Source organism: Thrips palmi, unplaced genomic scaffold (assembly GCF_012932325.1).
Source record: "Thrips palmi isolate BJ-2018 unplaced genomic scaffold, TpBJ-2018v1 HiC_scaffold_7, whole genome shotgun sequence".
Taxonomy (NCBI): Eukaryota; Metazoa; Arthropoda; class Insecta; order Thysanoptera; family Thripidae; genus Thrips; species Thrips palmi.
In genome coordinates, this window is record NW_023144634.1 from 5,426,414 (window position 1) to 5,447,979 (window position 21,566).

The following is a 21,566-nucleotide window of genomic DNA, read 5'->3' on the forward strand; positions in this document are numbered from 1 at the left end:
CCGCGGACTTTTTCAAGCAGGGGATCAGGGCCGATCAGAGCATTTGAGTGGCTTTGCGTTTTGCCCTGTGTGCCTGTGTTGCAGCATCGGCAGCATCCCACTTGGCATGCTCGTTGGGTTGCCTACTCGCCGGCGGAGCCCACAAACCGAGAACCGACGAACACGATTTTTAAAAAAAAATGAACATTTGAGGGTTGGGGAAAGAGAAAAGATAGGCTGGTTCCAATTTCGGAAATCATGTTTTATTTTGACCTGAAACATTACCTTATGGCACTTCATATGATAAAATATAGTTTAATTCTGGTTTACAAAGTAAATATGGACAGGGCCACAGGGAAGGCCCATATATTGTATAAGAGTGGTGGTTGTGATACTTAAAAATAACATATACATTACAATAACTCATCACTAAAAGTTCTATAAATTATAGATATGGATGACTTGAGGCGAATTATGGTATATTTCTGTGAGGTCACAAAGAGGAATTATCAATCAACAAGTGGTGTAATATCATTTAATTAATTTTACTGCAATGATTTAAGACTCATTTCTATTTTGAGAATGAGAAGAACTCTGGAGGGAAGTGCCACTCAAAGCAGTCATGAATCTGATTCTGTCTTTTAAAATTACAAATAGTAAATCACTGCATCACAAACGACAATCATTGGTCCCAATTAAATAATTCATATAAAAATACAGTCGCGCTCCACTCTGCTATGTACACATATATGCCTACGGGTATTGATATCGTATAATATCGTGCACAGCCATAAGGATGCAGCGCGCACCAGCGCATTGCCATAATATTGTACTCTACTTTAAAAAGAAACAATCGCCAGTCCACTTTTTGAGCATAAATTACAATTCATCATAAATATTAACAAGATAAGGTCGGCTGATCAGGCAGTTACAGCATGGTAAGACAAACTTGGCAAACTGACGACAGTATAAAAGCCTTAACAAATCACATTTGTAAAAAACAATCAGTTGTAATTAAGCCAGACTCTTGACTAATTGACAGCTAAGATCTAGTTCCTCTCACACTCACATGCATACACTGATACTGGTGATAGATTTTATTTTCCTTTTCTGCTATTAAAGACTTTTTTGTGGCTCTCCTATCATAAATACAGCCTCCTTTTGTGGGCACCGATGTTTTTTCTGTGTCAGGAGATCAAAGAATCAACTTGTATACACTCACGCTCACTATAACAGACACAAGCACACTCACTCATACACAGAACACAGCATGCTAATACAGATCTCTTCAGTTCGACCCTCTCCAACCCGGCGCAAGCAACGCAAGCACAGCCGGGCGCAGCGTGGCCAACGGTACCGACTCGAGTGGGACTCCAAAGCCAGTACCCACGCGTTCAAGACGGCAAGGCCGGCAAGGCGCACTGCAGCGGGTTCGAACGTTCGAACACCAGCCCGGTCCGCCGTTGCCATGACAACGGGTCGAGTGTTCAGGCGGTTCAGGCATGTTCAGGCCGACCAGACACTCCGGTCGTCGCGGCCGCCGAGTCAGTTCGGGTCGCCTCGAGTCGCGCGGGGGCGGCAGCATGGCGGCAGCCCAGAAGGCCAGTCCCGCGTCGCCCGCGTCGCTCAGACCACCTTGGCGACGGTCTTCTCCGTCTCCGAGTCCTCCAGGAGGCCGGCGCGCCGCTTCTCCCAGTTGTTCATCCTGTTGAGCGGGTAGCACAGCAAGGCGGAGACGAAGATGAGGGCGCCGGCCAGGTAGAAGGTGAAGTCGTAGCCGCCAGTGGCGTCCTTGAAGGCGCCTGCAAAGGACACGACGGTCAGTGTGTCAGTGGGTGCGACGCGGCCGTGACTGCCGAATGGTTCCGCTCATCCTTGTCCTCGCTCTGTCTCTCTCGCACCCATGGGGCGTCCCGAATAGGTGCGAGAGAGACAGCCGTGCCGCGTGCGCGGGGTACGCAACGGTCCGTACAAGCAAACGCGCGAACGCTAGCAGACGCAGCCCCCAAGGCCGAGCGAGCCGCGCGGGCCAAGGAATTCAAATGACCCGCAGCAACGTCGTGACGTATTCAAGGAAAAACAGAAGCAAAACAAAAATCCAACTTACCGGCGATGGGTGTTCCCATGCAAGCAGCCACGCCCTGGAAGAGGAGCAGCAGGCCGAAGGCGTTGGTCAGCTTGTCCAGGCCCATTAGGTCCACGATGAGGATGGACCTGAGCGACGCGAAGCAGGCTGTGGGTACAGAGAATAGCGTCAGCAGACTGTCTCTCTCGCACTTGCTGTACACACGCCTATTTTTCGTGAGTGCGAGGGAGACAGAGCGACGACGGCGGAATGGGTTGGCAACGTTATCCTTGGGGCGGTGGACACGCTGGACCGCGGAGGACGAGCACGACGAGCACGCGGGACGTGACGGCCTGACGGGAAGCGAGATATGGTAATCGAGTGGCAGTGCCAGCCGGAGGACTGTGATGTCACAATACATCACCGGCAACGCGGCAACGGGTCCTGGCTGGCTCTTATTTTTAGCCAACGGCCGGGGAAAGTCGTTATCCTTGTCGCCGGGGTTTCCTCTCTGTCTCTCTTTCATGTGTTTTTATCGGCGCGCTTACCGCATGCGACGCCGAAGGCGGTGGTGTAGGTGAACTGGTACCAGGCGTCGAAGTACAGGCCGGACACGATGGTGGTGAGGCCGCCCAGGGTGAGGGCCACGTTGTTGATGAGCAGCGCGTCGACGCCGGGCATGGAGGACAGCACGCCGCACGCCACACGAGCCAGCGTGTTGCTCACGCCGATGGAGGGCACCAGCCACACGGCCGAGGTTGGCTCCCAGCCGTTCTCCACGGCTCGCTCTGGGGGCAAAATGTCGTTTTAGAAAACAGAAACTAGGCCGTGTGCGAAAGGGAGTTGGGAAAGGCGACTCACCCTTGAGGTAGCCGAACGGCACGTAGAAGCCCATCATGGTGAAGAAGCCGGAGAAGGCCAGCATGATGAAGGTGGGCGACCGCAGCAGCGACAGGTCCAGCATGGTGTACAGGGTCCTCCGGACGGCCTCGGGGCAGAGGCTGCACGTCCGCGACGTCTCCTCGGCCAGGTCGGCCTTGGTGGGCAGCCGGGTGACGGACATGGTGTAGTCCAGCGCGGACACCCTGGAGCCGTACTCGGGCAGCCGCTGCAGCGAGGCGCCGAAGAAGATGTCGTCCCTGTACAGCGGCCGGGCCCCGGGGGCGCGCGGCGTCCGCTTGCCGCCGGACTCGGACGCGGCGCGAGCCCGGCGCGGACCCGCCGACCCCCTGCGCTGGTCGTGGGCGTGGGGCGTGGCCTTGGCCACGCGCGGCGACGACGGCGGAGTGACGCCGGGAACGTCCTGGAGGGTCACAGGCTGTCATGAGAGGACAGGAGTGGTGGCGCTAACTGGTACATCCAGCTGCCCGAGAACGCCATAGATCGCGAAGCACCATCACAGCGATCCAGTCAATTTGGACAACATAAACAAACCCATCAACGCAATGGGCGTCGAACTCTACGACGGCACATGTCCTTGACGCACCACGGGCCCTACATTGACTAGATCGGCGAATGATGCCTCGCGTAAAATTGAAGACTACGAAACTGGCTGGAATGGGCTACACACGCGGTGAAGACCGCCACTCACCCTGATGGGCGCGCTGAGGCGCTTCTCGCTCTTGCTGAGGTTGCCGTTGAGGTGGTTGTGGTGGTTGTGGACGTGCTGCTTGTGGGGCGTGACGGACACGTCCAGGGACAGGCAGGACGCCTTGAGCACGCGGGTGGAGGAGCCCAGGATCTGCGCCGCGGTAGGGTAGCTGGTGTTGTTGTTGGCGCCGTGGCCGGACTCGTGCAGGGAGGCCGTGCTCCTGGCCCGCATCTCGTCGCGCGCCATCTTGATCCTCATGAGCAGCGGCAGGCGCTGCTCGCCGTCCTTCTCGTCGGCGAGCTTCTCGGCCGCCTGCATCTCGGCGGCCTTGACGGGGTCGTAGGGCACCTCCACCTTGCTGGGCTCCAGCGGACGGAAGAGCGCGCCGAAGAGGGCGCACGACAGCACCAAGCCTGCGGCCGGAGGAACGGAATGCGTTAAAGGAACCGGAAAAGAGTTGTTTTGTTCGAGAGTGGCGCGGTGCACCGCGGTGGACGTACCGGCCTGCACCTGCAGCATGCCCTGCCAGCCGAGGCTCGCGATGATCAACTCGCAGGCGGGGCCCATGCCGATGGTCCCGATGCCGGAGCCGCAGACGGCGATGCCCGTGGCCAGGGCGCGCCACCGCTCGAAGTAGAAGCCCGTGGTGATGACGGCCGGCACGTAGATCATGCCGAAGCCGATGCCGCCGAGCACGCCGTACGTCAAGTAGAGGTACGTCACGTTCGTGGCGAACGACGACAGGGCGAAGCCGCTGGCGCCCAGGATGGCGCCCAGGATGGTGACCAGCCGGAAGCCGTAGCGGTTGGCGAGCGCAGACACGAACGGACCTGCAAATCAAATTTGAATTAAAAAATGCGACAAGAGACCGAGTTTGGTTTCGTCCGTGTCGGCATGAGAACGTACCTGCCATGAGGTAGAAGCCAGTCTGCAGGGAGCCGACGAGGGCCACCTCGGACTCGGTCACCGTGGCCCCGGGCACACTCGACCACTCCTTGACCAGGTTGGCCTGCAGCAAGCCGAAGGTGAAGATGATGCCGTCCACCACCATGTTGCACATGAAGGAGGCCGCGACCACGACCCAGCCCCAGCCGCCGTCCGGGGGCACCACCATGTACGTCGTCATGGTGAGGGGCTCGGCGCCGTCGCCGTCCAGGCCTTCCTTCTCGCACGTCTCGTCCGGGACCTCATTGCCGTCCGCGTCCGTCACCGAGACCTGCGCGCCGACGAGGTTCAACATTAACTGTCGTCGCCAGGACGAGGTTGCAGGCACTCGCCTTCTTTCCACGTCGACTTACCAGGGTCTCCCTCGGGTGGCCGACCTGCGGCGTGGGGGTGGCCGGCGCAGTGGGCTGCGTGGAGCCACTGCCCGCCGGGCTGGCCCGGTCGGACTCCTCGCTCTTCTGCAACGACAAGACACCCTCGTTTCAGGACCAACGCCTCAGACACCGGTAGCGGAGCCGCAGCCGCTCTCACTACTCACCCAGTCATCCTTGTTCATGGAGCCCGAGCCGAAGTCCTCCGCGGGGCTGGCGGGGTGGGACTGCGGGTCCAGGTTGGAATACTGCGACGGCATGGCGGGGACCGTCCCTGCAGCACAGACCAAAGCATCAATCAGCGAGGCCTACGGCGAGATGCAGAGCGAGATGCAGCACTGTGGAGGGCCGAGGCAATGCCGAGGCAATGGAGCAACGCCCTGCCGACCAATCAGGGAGGCGATGTGCTCGGTGGGGCTTCCCTCGGCGCCAGACTCCCCCCCCTCCTCCCTTTCCGCGGAGTCGCGGCGGGGGCGAAGGCGAAACTTCAGGGCCAGCGAGAACGGCGCGCGGCGTCGTGGTGCAGAGCCCCGTGTCGGCAGGCAACCCTCTCCCCGGCGTGCGCGGCGGGCCTGCCTTGGTGGCGGCCGCAGGCGCTGAGGTCGCGGAGGTGGCGGCCTAGAGAGACTCGGTTTCTCTCTAGTTCTGAGTCTCTCTACTGGCGGCCTGGCGGCCTGCTGGGGCTGCAAGGCGATCGTCTCATCTCGCCAGCGACGAGAGTGGGGATCACCGTGCGCAGTGCAAAGAGTAACTCAGCGCTAAACGTCAGCGCGATTAGTTACCGCCAGTAATGTGTGACCCGTCCCGCCTTGGTAGCCGTGGCCTACCTTCGCCTCAGTGCAGCCACTCAAGTAGGCAAAAACTCCCACGATGCACCAATGGAAAGGGTTACCACCAACCTCAGCGTGCCCACTAGAGGTAATAACTAGGCTGAGCTTTCCAGAAGTTGCCTGGGACGCAGACAGGGGTGGGTTGGCAACCCTCTCGACGCTGGCGCGTCATGGGAATCCTCGCCTACAGTGTGGCAACACTGCGGGCCGATTCACAGTGTGCCAATGTCCAGCCATCGGCGGGGCGCAGCGGGGAGACCACTGTATTGCAGCGCGCGATAAACAAGCGAAGCTAAGCGAAGCGCGTGGAATGAAGTCCAGTTCATGACCGAAGCCTCGGCGAAGACTGCCCCTTCCTCCTCCCGCACCTCGCTAAGCCTCGCTGCAGCAGACAGTCTTGTTTTATCAGAGTGGCTTGTTTTGATGGCCGGTGGCTGCTGCACTGCTAGCGGCGCGGGCGGCGCGTGCACCGGTACACGGTCACCCGGCGAAACAGGATAGGCAAATCGCACAGGAACGCCCCACTGCAGCGCCCCCCAGCAGCCAGTCACTCCAGGGGCGCCACTCTAGAGTTGCCACCCGGCGCGGGCGCCGCGCAGCCAGTGCCGGACAGTGGGCGTGTCTCGCCGCCACGTGTGCCGTTGCGCCGTGTGGCAACCCTAGCGCCGCACGCGCGGAAACATGACCCGGAGCCCAACACGTGGCGAGGCCAGCCGCGCATGCTGCGTGTGGAAGGCTGCCGGGTGGCACCCCTAACGGTGGTCATTGCAGTGCAGTGCCATGGCAATGCACTCGCCGCCGCGGTCAGTGGACCCATTTTAATTCTCGGCGTCTGCTCCAGAGGAATGAGGCAGTGCGATACGGTGGTCGCGACGTCGCGGCGGCGTTCCGGATTGGCACTCGACAGTTGGATCTCCGCGCCGTCAGATAGCGCTATGCTATGCCGGGTAGCACTCGTTGGGGTTATCACCCGGACCCATTATCGCGTGCACTTTCAGATTCACATTCAGGCCCACTTGCGCGCAAGCGGCCCAATGCACCATTTGCTCCATTTTCTCTCCACGGACTGCCATTGTCGTTGCAAAACGGCCAATGAATCTCTATCGGGCGGCGGGATAATGACGGGGAGTCCAAGCGCACAGTGGGCCAGAAGACCGGTGGAGGCGGCCAAAACTCTAGACGTGTTTTGAGCTCCAGAGTCGCTGAATGGGACTCGAACCGAACGTGTGACCCCACCACTGGATTGCTCTCCGAACGAGGAATCCATTGGTAGGGTCACACGTTCGGTTCGAGGCCCATTTGGCGACTCAGAAGCTCAAAACGCGTCCGGTATTTTGTCCGCCTCCACCGGTCTTCTGGCCCACTGTGCAGCGCCCCGGCGCCGCGGATCAGCTGATTTTGAAAAAGATCACTGCGCGACTGTACTCTCGGCGCGCCGCGCCAAGAAGAATGTGACATGCCCGCAACATTTACATTCCCGCGGGCCCCGCCGCCCCTCCGACACCAGTCAGACGTGTTTCATGACCATAAACAGACAAAGCTTCGCGCTTCGCCCGTAAACCGCTGGAAACATTGAAAGCGTGCCGGTGAGGGCCGAGCAGGGAAAAGCGGGCTTTTTCCAGAGTATGAGAAATAGGGCGCTGCGGCGCGAAAAACGCCAACGCCCCCTTTGGCTTTCCAACCTGGCGAAAACAAACTGCGGTCGGAGAGCAGACGACAGGTCGGCATGAGGCGACCACGCCTCCGGTCCGGCCTATGGCTTGGCCTATGGGAGGGGCTAACGGGTGCCTCACCGACCAATGGCAGCCTTCGCTCTGTCTCTCTTGCACTCATGGCGTGTCCCATAGAGGCGCGAGAGAGACAGCGAGACAGTCTACCGGCGCCGCGGCGGGCGGGAGGGTCCGGTCGCGCACATGTCGCGGTCGTCGTGGCCGGCCGGCGGCAAGGTGAAATGTCAAGGACACCGGGACCAAAACATCAATGTCACGGACTCTAGTCGGCCAGACCCGGCGCGCGCGCGCGCGTCGCGTCGGCCCAGCCCGGCGGCAGCCGGTTGGCACCCCGACACCCTGGACTGGTGGCAACCCTACCGACGCACCAGGTGACGTACCTCTCCGATCGCAGAGCCCCAGTCGACGGCGCGGTGTCGAGTGTGGCCCAGCGCCTGCCGCTCTATGTATAATGTGGTTATCAAATAGAGTGCTGCATTGTATCTCTGCGGGCGGCGGCAGGGAGCGTGCCCGGCGTCCCGGCCGTCCTGGCTGGCACAGTGATCCACAACCAGGCACGTCCTTCGTCCAAATTAAAAGGCAGGCCACTCACTTCGCGATAGAGCGAGGGTGCTTGTTGTTGTGGGCGGCGGCCTGGCGGCCTGGCGGCCTTCCCGCGGCGGCGGTCCACTTGGTGCCTTTGTGCGTGAGGTCGCCGTCGAGCACCCTCTCGAGATAGCTCGCGGCACGTGAGGGAGGCCGACGCAGATTCATACTGCGGACTCGACTCAAACCGCGCTCCGTCACTCTGCCCCGTGAGTGCGAGAGAGACAGGGCGACGAAAGCACTTTTCGGAATCAAACTCATGGAGCGCGCAACGTATCTCTGCGGCCGGACGGGCGCCCGGCGACAGTGGCGGCGACAAGGCGGTGATGGTCGCGGCCGTGAAACGGCGCGGCACGGGGATTAGAACCCGCGGACACGCGCCTCCCAATTTTATCACCGAGTAGTCGCGGACTGGCGAGTGATTGATTGGTTGATTTACAGTTTGTTGCAAATCCCGGTCCCGGTGGCATCGCGACGCGTTGCGAGCACTCAGATAAATCAAGCCGAGGACCCTAATCTTAATCTGTCGCTTGATTGCCTCGTCGAGGGCGAGGCGGTGGCGGTGGCGGGCGGTGGCGTCAGCCGCGGCGCGGGCCGAGGGGCCGAGGGTCGCCGCTTCCTGGAAAGGGCGGTCATCCTTCCACCGCATCCGATGCCGAAGAGTGACTCTATTTCTGTCGCACTCGTGGGGCGTCCCTTACGGCGCGACAGAGACAGGGCGGGTCGCTGGGCTGGGCGCACAGGAACCGCGACCCTGAACACCCTGAACCTCGTGCGACGTCCGCGTCGTCTGCTTTCGACAATCCATTCCGCTCCACTCGGCGTCGGCCAGCAGGTCGCTGTCTCGCTCCCGCTCGGAACGCCCCGTGGGTGCGAGAGAGACAGAGACCTGCTGGCGTCGCGACGCGTCGGCTGGCGGGGTCGCGACCGCCGCCCCTTCGCGGAGGCCGCGGGCTTGGGCCTTGGCTCGGGCCTTGGCGCGGGCTCCCCGAGGCCCCCGCTGAGCAAACCGGCCGGGGCGGGGCGCTTGGACAACACAGGGTGGAGGCGGAGGTAAACAGGTGCGACGACTTGACGACGGCGGCGCCCGCGACCGCCGAAACGGCCGAAATGCGGCGCCCGTTACTTCTGGGAAGTATGAGAAATTGGAGGCGAGGGGCTGGGGGACGCGGAGGGATGAGGAAGACGCGCCGCCCTGCAGGGCAAGCCGGTGGCATGCCTAGGGGGTTGCCAGCCAGAGGGCATCGGCCGCCGTCAGCCGCCATCGGCCGTCGGGGTGGCCTTGGAGGGCCGCAGGGCACACCGCCAGAAGGGCGAAGCTCCACGTGCTGCATGCCGACACCCACTCTCAACACGACGGCGATTCAACGAAAATCGATTAAGATTCAAAGACTTGACAAATAAGTCATCGCAGTCCATGGATGTACCCCTCATTTCCTAGTGTACAGCACTTTAGAAGGTACACGGCCAAACCTCGATGTTCTTTTTTTTTGCGTGCGTGCCGGGTAGGTCGTGCGGGGAAGGCTTGGGGATTCAATTGGCGGGGCGTGGGTCGCCCTAGCGGCTGCCCTGCTGCGCTGGCTGCCCTGACTTCTGGTGGCGCGTGTGCGCTGCGTGCGCTAAGGAGCTAAAGCGCGGCGTGGACGGCTTTTAACGAGAGTTAATTATCGGCCAAGTAGGTCGGAAGCGCGCTCGTCTCTGACAAGTGATGGCTTTCCTCTGGCGCGAGAAATGGGTGGAGGTTGTGCTGCCACCCATTTTCCCCCTGGCGGAGCGCCGCGCCGATGTGGACGCCGCGTGGAGCAGTAGACTGATTCCGAGAGTCGTTTTCGTCGCGATGTCTCTCTCACACCTGTACGGGACGCCCCGTGAGTGCGGGAGAGACAGAGCGACTAATACGGCTCTCGGAATCAGTCCGCAGGCTGACTTTGCCTCCATTCATTCTCGCTCCTCGACACGGCGGCCGAAACCGCAAACACAGGGCCGCCGTCGATAAGTCACGCGGGGTCTTCCTCTCTTTCTTCTCCTCCTTCTCCTCGGCGCGTCTATCGGCTGCAGATATGACGTGATAGTGCTAGTGCTGAAGCACGGCGGCAGCGCGCCGACGGCCGGCACGGCCAGGGCGGAGATCGGCTAGCCGCGTCGTTTCGCTTTGTTGTTATTGTTGTTGTTCATTGCCGTTCGACGTGCGTCTGTTTGGAGGCGGTCCACGCCGGTCCGCGCTGGTCCGCGCCTCGGCCGCCGAGCTCCACGCACGCGTCGCCGCCTTGGTCGCCGACGCGACGTCTGTCTCGGCCTTCCGCGGCGGCACGGCGACACCGCCTGTCCGCTCGTTCCTCATTCATCTCATCGCGCAGCCCGAGGCGCAGCCGTGGCCGATTCATCGATTCATCCCGGCCGGCCACCATTTCGACCCTTTCCATATTTTTATCTCACGTTCTTATCGCAGCCGTTCCCGAAATGAAAGTGCATCGGAATAGGCACGGCAGGGGCGGATGGGGGGGAGGGGAAGGGGGCTTGGGAGTTTTCCCTCTGCGGTGGGTCATGCCTCCCCCACCCACCTCCAAAAGGGGGCGCCTGCCTGACCTAATCGCCGCACGATAATTTTTTTCCCACCACGCGACAAAATGAGAGGAAATAAAAGAAAAAGGATTGGAAATTTATCGGGCCCTGTCCCCTGTCGCCGTTGATAGTGGAGTTTCGCCGGCCGCCCCGCGCCCCCCGGCCGAGGGCGGACATCGCGGACACCGCGGACGGGAGGCGGTCCAGCTCGGCGGTCCGGCTCGGCGGTCGCGTCGACGGCGTCCTCCAGGGCCGCGACGGCGACCTCGGCCGCGACGCGGAAGCGACTTACACGCCCCTCCGCGCGCTGCGCGCCGAGCCGCGACCCCTTTCCGATCTACAGATACTTTATTTTTACCCCGGGGTCAAAGGTCACTGCGTACAGCCGGCTATTGCTGCAAACACGCCGCCTTATCTCCTGTCCGCGATCCGTTTTGCTTTTTGCCTCGCCTGCCTCGCCTCCTCGTCTCCGTGTTGTCATGTTGCCATGGACATGAGCCGTTTGTTTACAAAGCGTGTTGTTGTCGCTGACCTCATCCCGTCCTGTCCCTTCGCTGGACGAGGCAGGCCGACTGATTCCGTTCTGTCCCTCTCGCACCCGTGGGGCGTCCCGTATGTGTGCGAGAGAGACAGAGCGACGCCACTATGCGGAATATCAGAGCGCGCCCGGATGTTTTGTTAATTATAATGCAACCGCCATTGCCAAATGGCGCAAAGGGCGATGTGGGCCGCGGCCGCGCCGACCTTGCGCGTCAACCTCGTCTTCCACCCCCACCCCCACCCCCACCTCCACCCCGACCCTCGGCCCGAAAAATGACATCATTACGCGCTGCTGATTAGCGGCGACTAACGAGACTACCCGACTCCTCGATCCGCGCACCGCACTCACACCTTTTTATTTTGGTCCCCATTTTTTCTGGGATCGATATATCTCATCCGTGGCGCGGTCCGGTCATAGAAGCGGTGGCCTTGACACCCGCCAAGCCTTCTGGGATCCCGCATCACGCACCCTGCCTCGGCCCTGCCGCCGCCTGCCGCCCGTCGCACGCAGTGTGCATGTCGCCGCCGTCAAAGTGAAGGCTTCAAAAACGAATTGAAAGACCCGTTACCCAATCCTACCCTAACCTCAGACACGGGCGGGTTGGGTGGCCGAGGTCTGGGTTACTGCAGCGGCCCGCTAACGCCCATCCTCGCGCACGCACACACGCACAAGCTCACACACACAAGCACACCCAAGCACTCACACAGACAAGCACACCTACGCACTCACACACACGCGCGCGCGTTACGTCAAATGGACGCATGATTCAACTCCACGTGTGGTGCACGTGTTGGCGTCGTCTGCAGCAACAGCTGACGGCAGCTGGGCAGCCCTCGGGGCAGCCGCGCACTACACCGCGAGGAAGCGGAACGAGTCACTGAGGAGCCGTCAACCGTCAACGGGCAGGACAGTGGACAGCCGCTCCAAAGGTGGATATGGCAGGACGGAGGCAGAGAGTCCATTTCAGAGGACTTTAGATCCGTGAGTCATCCGCGTTGCCCACGCGAGGGTAGCTTAGCTAGCTTCTCCACGTGAATCCCCTTCATTGTTGTCGCTCCTCCGTGCACTACACGCTGCAAAATATCGCGAGGACGGCAGACGGAACCACTTTGCGCCAAACTCTACCGAAAACGAACAGTGTTTTCGTCGCTCTGTCTCTCTCGCACTCACGAGCCGCCCCGTGGCGTGCGAGAGAGACAGAGCGACGAAAGCACGGATCGGACTGCTGCTTCTGACCCGGCGGCGAGGATGCGGACCGGTACCGCAGGTACCAGTGTACCAGTACGCCGAGGGTCGAACCCGCGCCGCCACGTTGTAGGTTGCAACGCGTCCTCGTTGTCGGGGAAGTCCTTGACTTACATACGCGTGGCCCGGGCTTTTCGGCGCGGCCGGGGGACGTACTTGCCGACTCCGGTGTGTCATCCTCCATGACGGGGTGGGCCGAGTGGGGGTGGGGGTGGGGGCGGTGGCGCCGCGACGACCGCGACGGCGTGGACGCGTGGCGGACTGCACGGCGGGCTGCACGGCTCGCCTCGGACGGTGTGGGACTGTGCGCCGCGTGGCCGGCGGCACCTTGGCGGCACGCCGCGGCGGCACCCTGGCGGCCCTCGATGCGGCAGTAACTCGGTGACAGGTGTGAGCACCTAGAGACACCCCCTCCCCTTCCCCTCCCCCTTCCCCCTCGAACACGTCTATCACCGGCAACGACTCAAACACTCGAACGGCGCGGCGGCCGGCGGCCTGCCTCACCGCGCGAGTTCGGGAACTTGGCAAAGGGATCGTTGCGCGGGTCGGCGCGTCAGAGCGTCAGGTGCGCTGCGTGAGTGCGACAGAGACAGAGCGACCAAACCGCGGTTCGGTCGGAATCAGTCGTGGGCCTCTGTCAGGACGCTATACATATTAATGGGTCGGTCGCGCGTCTCCGCCCTGCCCACTGTCCTGTTCTCAAGACGTCAACACACATACACACACTCACAAACACGCACACACACTCAGGCACACGCGGCGGCATTTGGGCGGCGTTTTCCGCGTGTGAATTCCAGTTTGCGCGGAAAAAACGCATCGATGCGAAATTCAAGCGGCATCAAAGTAAAAACCGAAAGTGTACAGTAGCGTAAGTGCGCGCGGCAAATGCGTGCTCCGGACGGATCTGGGGAATCCGAGATAAAGTGTGTGAGCTCACCGAGTCGGGCACTTGGCTGAGCACTCGGAGGTTCGAGTATTCTCCAGGACCACAGGACTGGAGCCGCCTCCAGGGCGAGACCAGTCCCGCCTGGGCTCCAGCTGGACTCCAGCAAGCCCATTCAGTATTCCAGTACGATACCGGTGGGTAATCGTTGACCCGGCCGTGTGCAGCAGCAACAGCACACAGCACGCACTACGAAGGCCGCTCAGAGTTCAACTCGATGACTAGATTACCTCCCGGAGGACGCCCCGCCCCGCCCCACGCCGCCGCGCCGCCGGCCGTTCCCTTTCCAGGCGGTCCCCGCCGTCGCCGTCCCGGCGCGCCGGCCGGCCGAGGGAAGTCCCAGCCCAGCCGGCCGCGGCACGTGCAGCCCACAGTGTAGCGAGCAGCGAGGTGCACCGCGCCGCCTTTCCGCCGCCCGGACCCGCGGCTTTTCGTTTTTATTCGCGTCTTGCCATGTCATTAACGCTGGCGGAATTTTTCCTCGGCCCTCCATAGTGGGCGACGATATCGCGGCGTATATTACATCAGGGCGGCCTTATCACTCGCGGCTCCCCGCGCCGCCCCTGGCTCCTCCTACATCGCCAAGAGCATGGCGGCCAGAATGGCGCCGCGGCCCGCCGCCGTGGCCCGCCGCGTGCACATTGGTCTTTAAACGGCGGCCGGTGCGTTTTGGCGCGCCACTGCGAATGCCACGCAAATCCCGCGGCCGGACCGCCGCGGCCGCCGAAGGGCCGATAAGGGCTCACCTTGGGGAATGCCTCCGTCGCTGGAGTCCTTGGTCCTTGGCAGGGCCAGGCAGGGCCGGGAAGGGCGAGGTCCGAGGACACAAGGCCGAAGTTGGTGGAATGCCGCTCGGCCCGTCCACTGGCTCGACGGCTTGGCTGACGGACGCAGTGGTGTCGCACTCTGCTCGCACTTCCCGCACGGCCACTCGGCTAGAGACTGGCCGGCATCTTCGGGCTGCGCAAGGCGGCAGTGGCGGCAGTGGCGGCAGTGGCGGCAGTCACCCTCCTGGACGCTGGGCGACGCAGGCCGCTCTGTGATTAGTCACGGCGCGCCGATAGCAAAACCACCCCGGGGTGGACTCGAACCCGCCGACGGGACGCCCGCTCGCGGCAGCTCTGCGCGCTCGACTACGACGCGGGCGACGCTGTGACAGCCCGCACAGTGTGTTGGAGGAGGCGCGGGCCCGGCGACGCGATGTCTCGCACGACGACGCCGACGGCCTGACGCGTGGTGGACGCGGTGGACGTGGTCCCGGCGGCAAACGGGTCGGGTCGGCTTCCGTCTCGGCAAGTCGGCGGCCCGGAGCGACGCAACAAGTGTGACCCCTCACTCGCGCGCGTCTCCAATCGGAATAATATTGAATCAAGAAGCTCGCGACGCGATCGCGACTTGGCCGGCTCGGCTCGGCTCGGCTCGACTCGGCCCGCTCGTTCGGGGGGCGGATGGGGGCAGCGCGGGGCCGGGCAGCGCGGGGCGGGGCAGGGCGCTGCCGGACGGCGGCGAGGGAATGCCTCCGCGAGGCCCCAGACTGGCCAGGCCAGCAGGCAGGCCAGCAGGCAGGCCAACAGGCCAGCCCACAACGCGGCGCTCTTTGACCGCCTCTTTCGAACGGCCACTGGTGCAGCGGTATCCCCTCCCCCTCCCCCTCGTCCTCTCCTCTCCTCCCCTTCAACCACGCCTTAAGGGTGGACACAGACGCACACACACGCACACACACACACACACACACACACACACACACACACGTCGACACGTTGGGGACGGATTTGGATTTGGGCGGAGGAGACACCGCGTCTTTCAACACAGGCCTATTGTGCTGGCGATAACTCGGCTAAAAACAAATTTCAACATTATCTACTTGTTGTAGGGGCCTGCGCTGCTGTTCGCTGCCGCGCCGCCGCCGCGCCGCCGCCCCCCTGCGACGGGTGTATCATCGCCATCCGCGACCTCGCGCTCGCTGCACAACAATAATCTGCGGCAACGGCCACCACAGTGTCAATAGACTGGTCACTTCGCACGACTGCTCAGAAAAATTCTTAAAAGGCGTTGGACAGAATAGAGTCCATGTTTCTCTGGCAGGGCCTCTCCAGACTCGAACCGCTACAGGTCTTGCACTGCAGCGATGATAATGATGATGTGCCCTCGCTGAACTACGTCACCGATGAGTCATCCGGGACGCCCTTCGTGCCAAGGAAGACGTACTTCCGCCTCTCTGCGTGTTACAGTGCTCCACCTCGGTGACGCGCAGCGCGCAGGACAGCCCGGCGGGGCTTGCCCGGGCTTGCTTGCTCGGTTCTCCGCTTGTTCCACGTCCGCGGGCCGAACCAACCCCGCACGTGGCAGAACGGCCCATTCCCCTCCGATTAATTTTCTCGAGATAATCGACCCATTGTTTGCGATATCGGCAGCCTCTCCCTGACGAGGTGACGAGCCTCTGCCCGCTGGGCAACATCAGCGCTTTGCTTTCGAGGAGTTGAAGGCGGCTGAGGTTGGCAACCCTAATGGTGCTCGCCCTAAGTGCTTATGTGGCAACACTGCTTGAACGGTTGCCCCAAAATGAGCACCTCGATCCGCGCCGCGGGTTTTCTCCTCGACGTCACGGCCGTCACGGCTTGCAGTGGTCTGACGTCACATCTCTGCGTACGCGTCGAACAAGGAAATAACTGTGAGGTTTGGAGGCGGGCGTGGCACCGGCGTGGCACCTGGCACTTCCCGACCAGTCCCGACGCGGTGGTCTTCTTTCCTTGTCCCGGGGAACCCTGGCGGCGCACTCACTACGCGGTGTCCTTGCTCATCCTCATTATAATCCAGTGCCGTCCCAGTTGCGTTGGTCACCGCGTCGGCAGGCAAGCTTTGCGACTATGATTCGACGGCCACGCCCCGCCACGCCACACCACTCCCCGCCAAGGCCGACGCACCGCGCGACGCGTTGTGTTGTGATCCGTTGTTGTGACCGGTCACCGCGGTGGTCAGGGCGGCGCAGCAGCGTGCCACGCGCGGGCCGAAAGAGTGGGTGCCTCGTGCCTCGCCCTACTCGCCCCGCCTGGCCCCACCCCGCCGAAGGAGGCCAAGGAGGGCGCGGAGACATGGCGCGGAGGATGCACTCTCGTTGGGCCGTCACAGTTGCCCAGCTCGACCGACGACCCCGCGCACGATAAGTTGCCTACCTCCCGGGCGTCCGGCCACACTGACCTGCCTTCCTGACTTGGCTTTCGAGCGAGGCGCTATCTCACTCACACACGCCCACACTCACACACACACACGCGCACACACGCACACGCACACACACACTCACACACTCACACACACACACACACACGCAGACAAGCGTGCGGGGTGTACCCTTTACCCTTGGCGTGCCTCGAGGAGGGAAGCCCACCCCCGCGACTTGTTGCGGCAGACACGCCAGGCCCTTCGTCTGTCTCTCTCGCACCCCTACGGCGCTGCACGAGTGCGACGGAGAGAGAGAGAGCGAGCGACGAAGCGACTCTTCGGACTCGGGCCGCGGGCCGCGACACGAACCGGACGCAATCACGGCGTCCAGAATTGGCGTGTTTTTATCCCCTTCCCACACTGCAGACTGGTTCCGAGAGTCGTTTTCGTCGCTCTGTCTCTCTCGCACCTACCCGGGATGGCCTATGAGTGCGAGAGAGGCGCAGCGACGAAAACGACTCTCGGAATCAGTCTTCTGACACGAGCACAGCGAACACCGGACGGAAGCGTTCCAGGGCGTGCTTTGATGTGATAAGGGCGTCGGGACACTGCTATCGGCGGTCCAACACCCAAGGTAGCACCGAGGCGGCGGGGGCAAAGCGCGCACTGCCAGACTCGCAGTGTAGTTGCAGTGTTTGCCGACGAAATGGCGGCGCAATGACAAATGACGCGCAGTAAAGGTCCGAAACGTCAAAACTGAAGGCATTGCGTCGCGTCGCGCGTCGCGGTTCAAGTCTGTTGACTCAGCTGCCCACCCGAACGCCGAATCTAGTGAGTGGTGAGATAGTCCGCGCACGCGGCACGCGTGACCTTCTGGGCCGTGTCCACAGCGCACCGCGCACCACGTGACACGCCGCGAGCCGCGAGCCACGCCCGGCCGATCCCAAGCCTTCGCGGAGCCTTGGGAACGTCGCCGAGGACGAGAAGCCCCCCGCCGAGCAGGCGAAGCAGGCGTCCAAGGCGGTCTTGGCAGCCGCGTGGCAGCCGCGCGACGAGACACCCATCCCATGGGCCCATGGGCCGCGGGGGCGTGTTGGTTGATTCGGCCGGACACGTGGTGGAGACCGTGGAGACGAACCACGCGGCTCGCAGGCCCTTTTTTCAAGAGCGGCGGCGGTCGAAAAAATACGAATTAGAAGCAGAGCCGGTCTGGCGGGGCTGGCGGGGCTCCTCTACGCTGTTGGTCACGATGTCACGCCGCGTCCATCGGCACGCCGCGTGGGAAGGGCGACACGCGACACGCGTGCGTGCGACCGCGTGCCCGCCCCGCGTAAGTACATGAACGCACTGCGCACGCACGGCCAGTCTCTCTCGCACCCTCTGCAGAACGCCCCGCGAGTGCGACAGAGACAGAGTGGCAAAACGGAATCAGCTCGCAGGACGACAACCAGGTCACACTGCCACTCTTCTAAGCGACGACTCAGTGGCCGCGCGCACGCACGGCACGCACAGTGTTGGCGCCTTTTCGCCCGTTTTTGCTGTGTACTCCCCCTGCGCCTTCGGTGCCGTCGGCCTCCGCGTTTCCGGCGGTCCCTCCCTCCCCCTCCGCGTCCCCAGCATCCCTTGCCCCCCCTTTTTTCTGAAAGCCAGCCTGCATCTCGGGGAAGAAGCCGATCCGCCGATCCAATTCTCGGAGCGGCCTCGCAGCACAGTGGGCCAGAAGACCGGCGGAGGCGGTCAAAACTCCAGACGCGTTTTGAGCTCCAGAGTCGCTAAACTGGACTCCAACCGAACGTGTGACCCCACCAATTCCTCGTTCGGAGAGCAATCCATTGGTGGGGTCACTCGCTCAGCTCGAGTCCCATTTAGCGACTCTGGAGCTCAAAACGCGTCTGGGTTTTGGCCGCCCTCGCCGGTCTTCTGGCCCACCGTGCGCCGTGCCTCGCACGTGTTGACCTCCATCGCCGTCGGGGTGGTCGTCGTGGTACGCGGAGGTACTGAAAAATGTATGTCTCCAGCCGCCAGATTCCGAGAGTCGTTCTCGTCGCTCTGTCTCTCTCGCACCTACGGGACCCCGCATGAGTGCGAGAGAGGGACAGAGCGTCGAAACTTTTCTCCGGAGCAATCATTCTCGCGTTCCGCGGCGCGGCGTCGTCGGCGTCCTCGCCACCCTCTCCCTCATCCATACGCCTCGATTCATCCGCCCTCCCGGCTCCCTACAGTGCCCCTTACAGTGCCCCTGCAGCGCCCCTACAGCGCCCCTCGCCGCGGGACGGGAAATTCCCACACGGGAGAGGATGCCGGTACGTGTTGCGTAGCGGGACAAAAAATTAGAAATATCACTGCAGTAGTTACAAGGTACACTGCAAGCGACCGAAAAATAAATAAAACGAATTCCCCGCGGCGGCAACGGCGGCTCTAGGAATCGGACGGGCCAATAAAACGAGGAGGGCGAGGGAAATTCGAGGGAAACAGGGAATAGGAGACAAAGGAGGGCGCATGACAACAACAGGTGGGAAGTGGGTGGGGGTGGGCCGCGCCTGGGCCGCGCCGTGCTGTGTCCCTTTGGCCCTTTGGCCCTTTGGCCCTTTGGCCCTTTGGCGGTGGCGAAGGCCAAGTGGCCGACGCGGTGCTCCCCCCCCCCCTGAACCTGCCCTTCTCAATGAAGCACTTGTTGTAGTGCGTCGGGCGCCGCGCAGCTCATCCCGGCCACTCCGTTTCGTCTTGCATCGCCGCACGGCTGCATGCGCCGCCATCGCTTTGCATGCATTGTCTAGTTCGTCGACGGCCGAGGCCGGCCCGGCGAAGCCCGGCTCGCCCCGACTTTCTTTTGTAATAACAATAATAGCCCAATAGCCCTGGGGGCCGGCTGCGCTGCTGTGCCTTTCCGCTGCGCCGCTGCGCCCGCCAGGTATGATCAGGATCAGGGACGGCGGGGCGGGGGGTGTCAGCGGGGGCGCTAAGATGTTGTGATCAGCGCCTGCAGGATGCTTCGCGCCCCCTCCCCCTCCCCCTCGCCATCCTTTCCGCAGCAGCAGCTGCCGCCACACTGCAAGGGTGCAAGCAAACCCCGGCACCCGGTACACCGGACCGGTGTGCGAGCAGGAGGGTGCATCAGCAAGGTGCAAGCGCAAGCGCCACGAGCCCTCCCTGTCGCCCCTCGGCCCTCCATAGCCGCCGCGTCCCCTTTCACTCTCCACGCGGTCCGTGCAGACAGTTTCCCGACGTTTCCGCGACGCGACGACGGAAAGCCTCCGCGCGACGGAGCCACTTGTGGGAAGCGCTGGGCCGCCGCTGCGATTTCGGCCAAGTCCCAGCTTCCCGCGCGTAAAGCTCATAGAGCTCCAAGTGGACACGGTCGTGGGACCGTGTCGGGCTGGGCCAGGGCGGGGCGTGTGACACTCATCGCGGCACTTGGCTATCGGTAATGACACACACACGCACACGCTCGCACGCGCGCGCGCACACACACACACACACGCAGCGCGCGCTTTGCACAGCAGATAGCCGCCTTGTTGTTTCCAGAGACACCCCACTTGCTTGCACAGACTTGCACATTCTCGCGGTTCGCCGGCCGCCCTTGCTTCGTCCACTTCGTCTGCTACTCACCGTACCCAGCGCGGAGGATGACGTCACTTCCGGTGTCGCTCAATGAAGCACGCGTGCGTACGCACGTCTACGCACGTCTACGCACGTCTACGCACGTCTCGTCACGCGTCCGTTCACGTTCTCGCGCACGCGCCGCGTCGGGCTGTTTGGCGCGCTTTCGACACGTGGTCGCTACACTCGCAGGACTCGCAGGGACGTGCGGTGCGCACTGCAACTGGAAGCCGACTGGCGAACAAGAACAAGGCGAAGGAGGAGGAGAACTAGGATTGGGAGAGAGAAGGAAGGTCGAGGACGAAGGAAGGAGGAGCGGGCCGAAATAGGGACTTGCTGTCTCTCTCGCACTCGCAGGGATGCCAGGGCCTGGCTGTCTGCCTGCTGCGGACGAGCGGACAGAGAGAATGCCCCCCTCCCCCTTTTTTTCGGCCCTTTGCCTATGAATGCATTGATGGTTGCAGCCTGCTCCCCTGGCCCTTGCCCCCTCCCCCCTCCCCGGGTCCACCACCCCTCCCCCTGCCGGTTCCCTCCCGGACCCCAAATGGTGGGGTTAGCGCCCTGCCTGCCCTGCCCCTTCCAGCGGACACCTTTAGGGTAAACAATCGCCCAGGAAGCACAATCAACTTGGGAAAAAAAATTGGGAGGGTAAAATGTTGGCTCATTATGGCTCACAGCAGAAAAACTGTGATTTCTTTGGTTTGCAAGTTTGAAAGGGGAATATTTCATTTTCAAAACAGCGTGCAGGTTCGCCTGTTGTCGAAAATATGAGGACGACAGCACCGCTACACCGGAGGATTCCGGGGAATGTGGTGAATGGGAGTACACTGCGAGCCATGTGGCCAACGTGACCAATGCTCCCTGGAACATGCCCAGTGTTCACATCGGACCCGTGCGCCGGAAACCATCCGGAAACACACGGTTCTTCGGAAACAGTCGGCCACCCCACTGTAGAATTGCCGGCTTGAAAGCCAAATGAGGTGTTTCTTTCCCGAAAACGGGAGTCAGGAGTGCGTCCGGCGGTTAGCGGCACAAGGATACTTTGATAAGGACAGCGTCATAACTCACGGGGGATGGGGAGAGGGAGGAAGAGAGAGAGAGAAAGAGGGGAGGCAGAGGCAAAGGCCGCCGCACGTGGGGAAGGTCAGGGGATGCCGAGCCTAGCGGAGCCGAGCCGAGTGCAGCGGTAATGCGTGTGGACAAGGAGGGACAAGGACGAGGAGGGAAGGCAGACGGCCCGAGAGAATGAGGGAATCGGGAGGAGGGATCGAGGCGAGGGAGACAAAGAGAGAGATAAACGGGAGAGAGGGGGAGGGGAGGGAGCGCAGAGGGCGGGGCGGCGGAGCAGGATGGGCGGCCTACCTCCGCGGCTGTGACAGCCGGCCGGGCTGTCGACTGAGGGCGATGGAAAAGCCATCCC

The 21,566-nt window shown here is 62.2% G+C and overlaps 1 protein-coding gene across 4 annotated transcripts; it reads right to left on the reverse strand.

Moving 5' to 3' along the window:
- Positions 1–220: 220 nt before the first annotated feature.
- On the reverse strand, positions 221–20,347 carry LOC117652365. Of its 4 annotated transcripts, none has more exons than XM_034397224.1 (10): positions 20,156–20,347; positions 5,119–5,225; positions 4,934–5,038; positions 4,542–4,851; positions 4,136–4,465; positions 3,636–4,048; positions 2,906–3,347; positions 2,593–2,832; positions 2,087–2,212; positions 221–1,781 (listed from the first exon to the last, which is right to left on the reverse strand). In XM_034397224.1, the coding sequence occupies exons 2-10, from the start codon at positions 5,209–5,211 to the stop codon at positions 1,606–1,608; spliced, it is 2,235 nt and encodes a 744-aa protein (XP_034253115.1). In that variant the 5' UTR covers positions 5,212–5,225; positions 20,156–20,347; the 3' UTR covers positions 221–1,605. The 4 variants fall into 4 exon arrangements, with proteins under 4 accessions (XP_034253115.1, XP_034253113.1, XP_034253112.1 ...); XM_034397222.1 differs by lacking the exon at positions 20,156–20,347 and adding an exon at positions 14,134–14,686; XM_034397221.1 differs by lacking the exon at positions 20,156–20,347 and adding an exon at positions 12,601–12,654.
- Positions 20,348–21,566: the final 1,219 nt, after the last annotated feature.

Excerpts from the sequence above, each read along its gene's own strand:
- LOC117652365 (XM_034397221.1), bottom strand. The coding sequence starts at position 12,628 with ATGGAGGATGACACACCGGAGTCGGCAA. Across the intron at positions 5,226-12,600 it reads TGACACACCGGAGTCGGCAA|GGACGGTCCCCGCCATGCCG; the intron begins GTACGTCCCCCG and ends TCTGTGCTGCAG. Across the intron at positions 2,213-2,592 it reads CGCCTTCGGCGTCGCATGCG|CCTGCTTCGCGTCGCTCAGG; the intron begins GTAAGCGCGCCG and ends CTGTACCCACAG.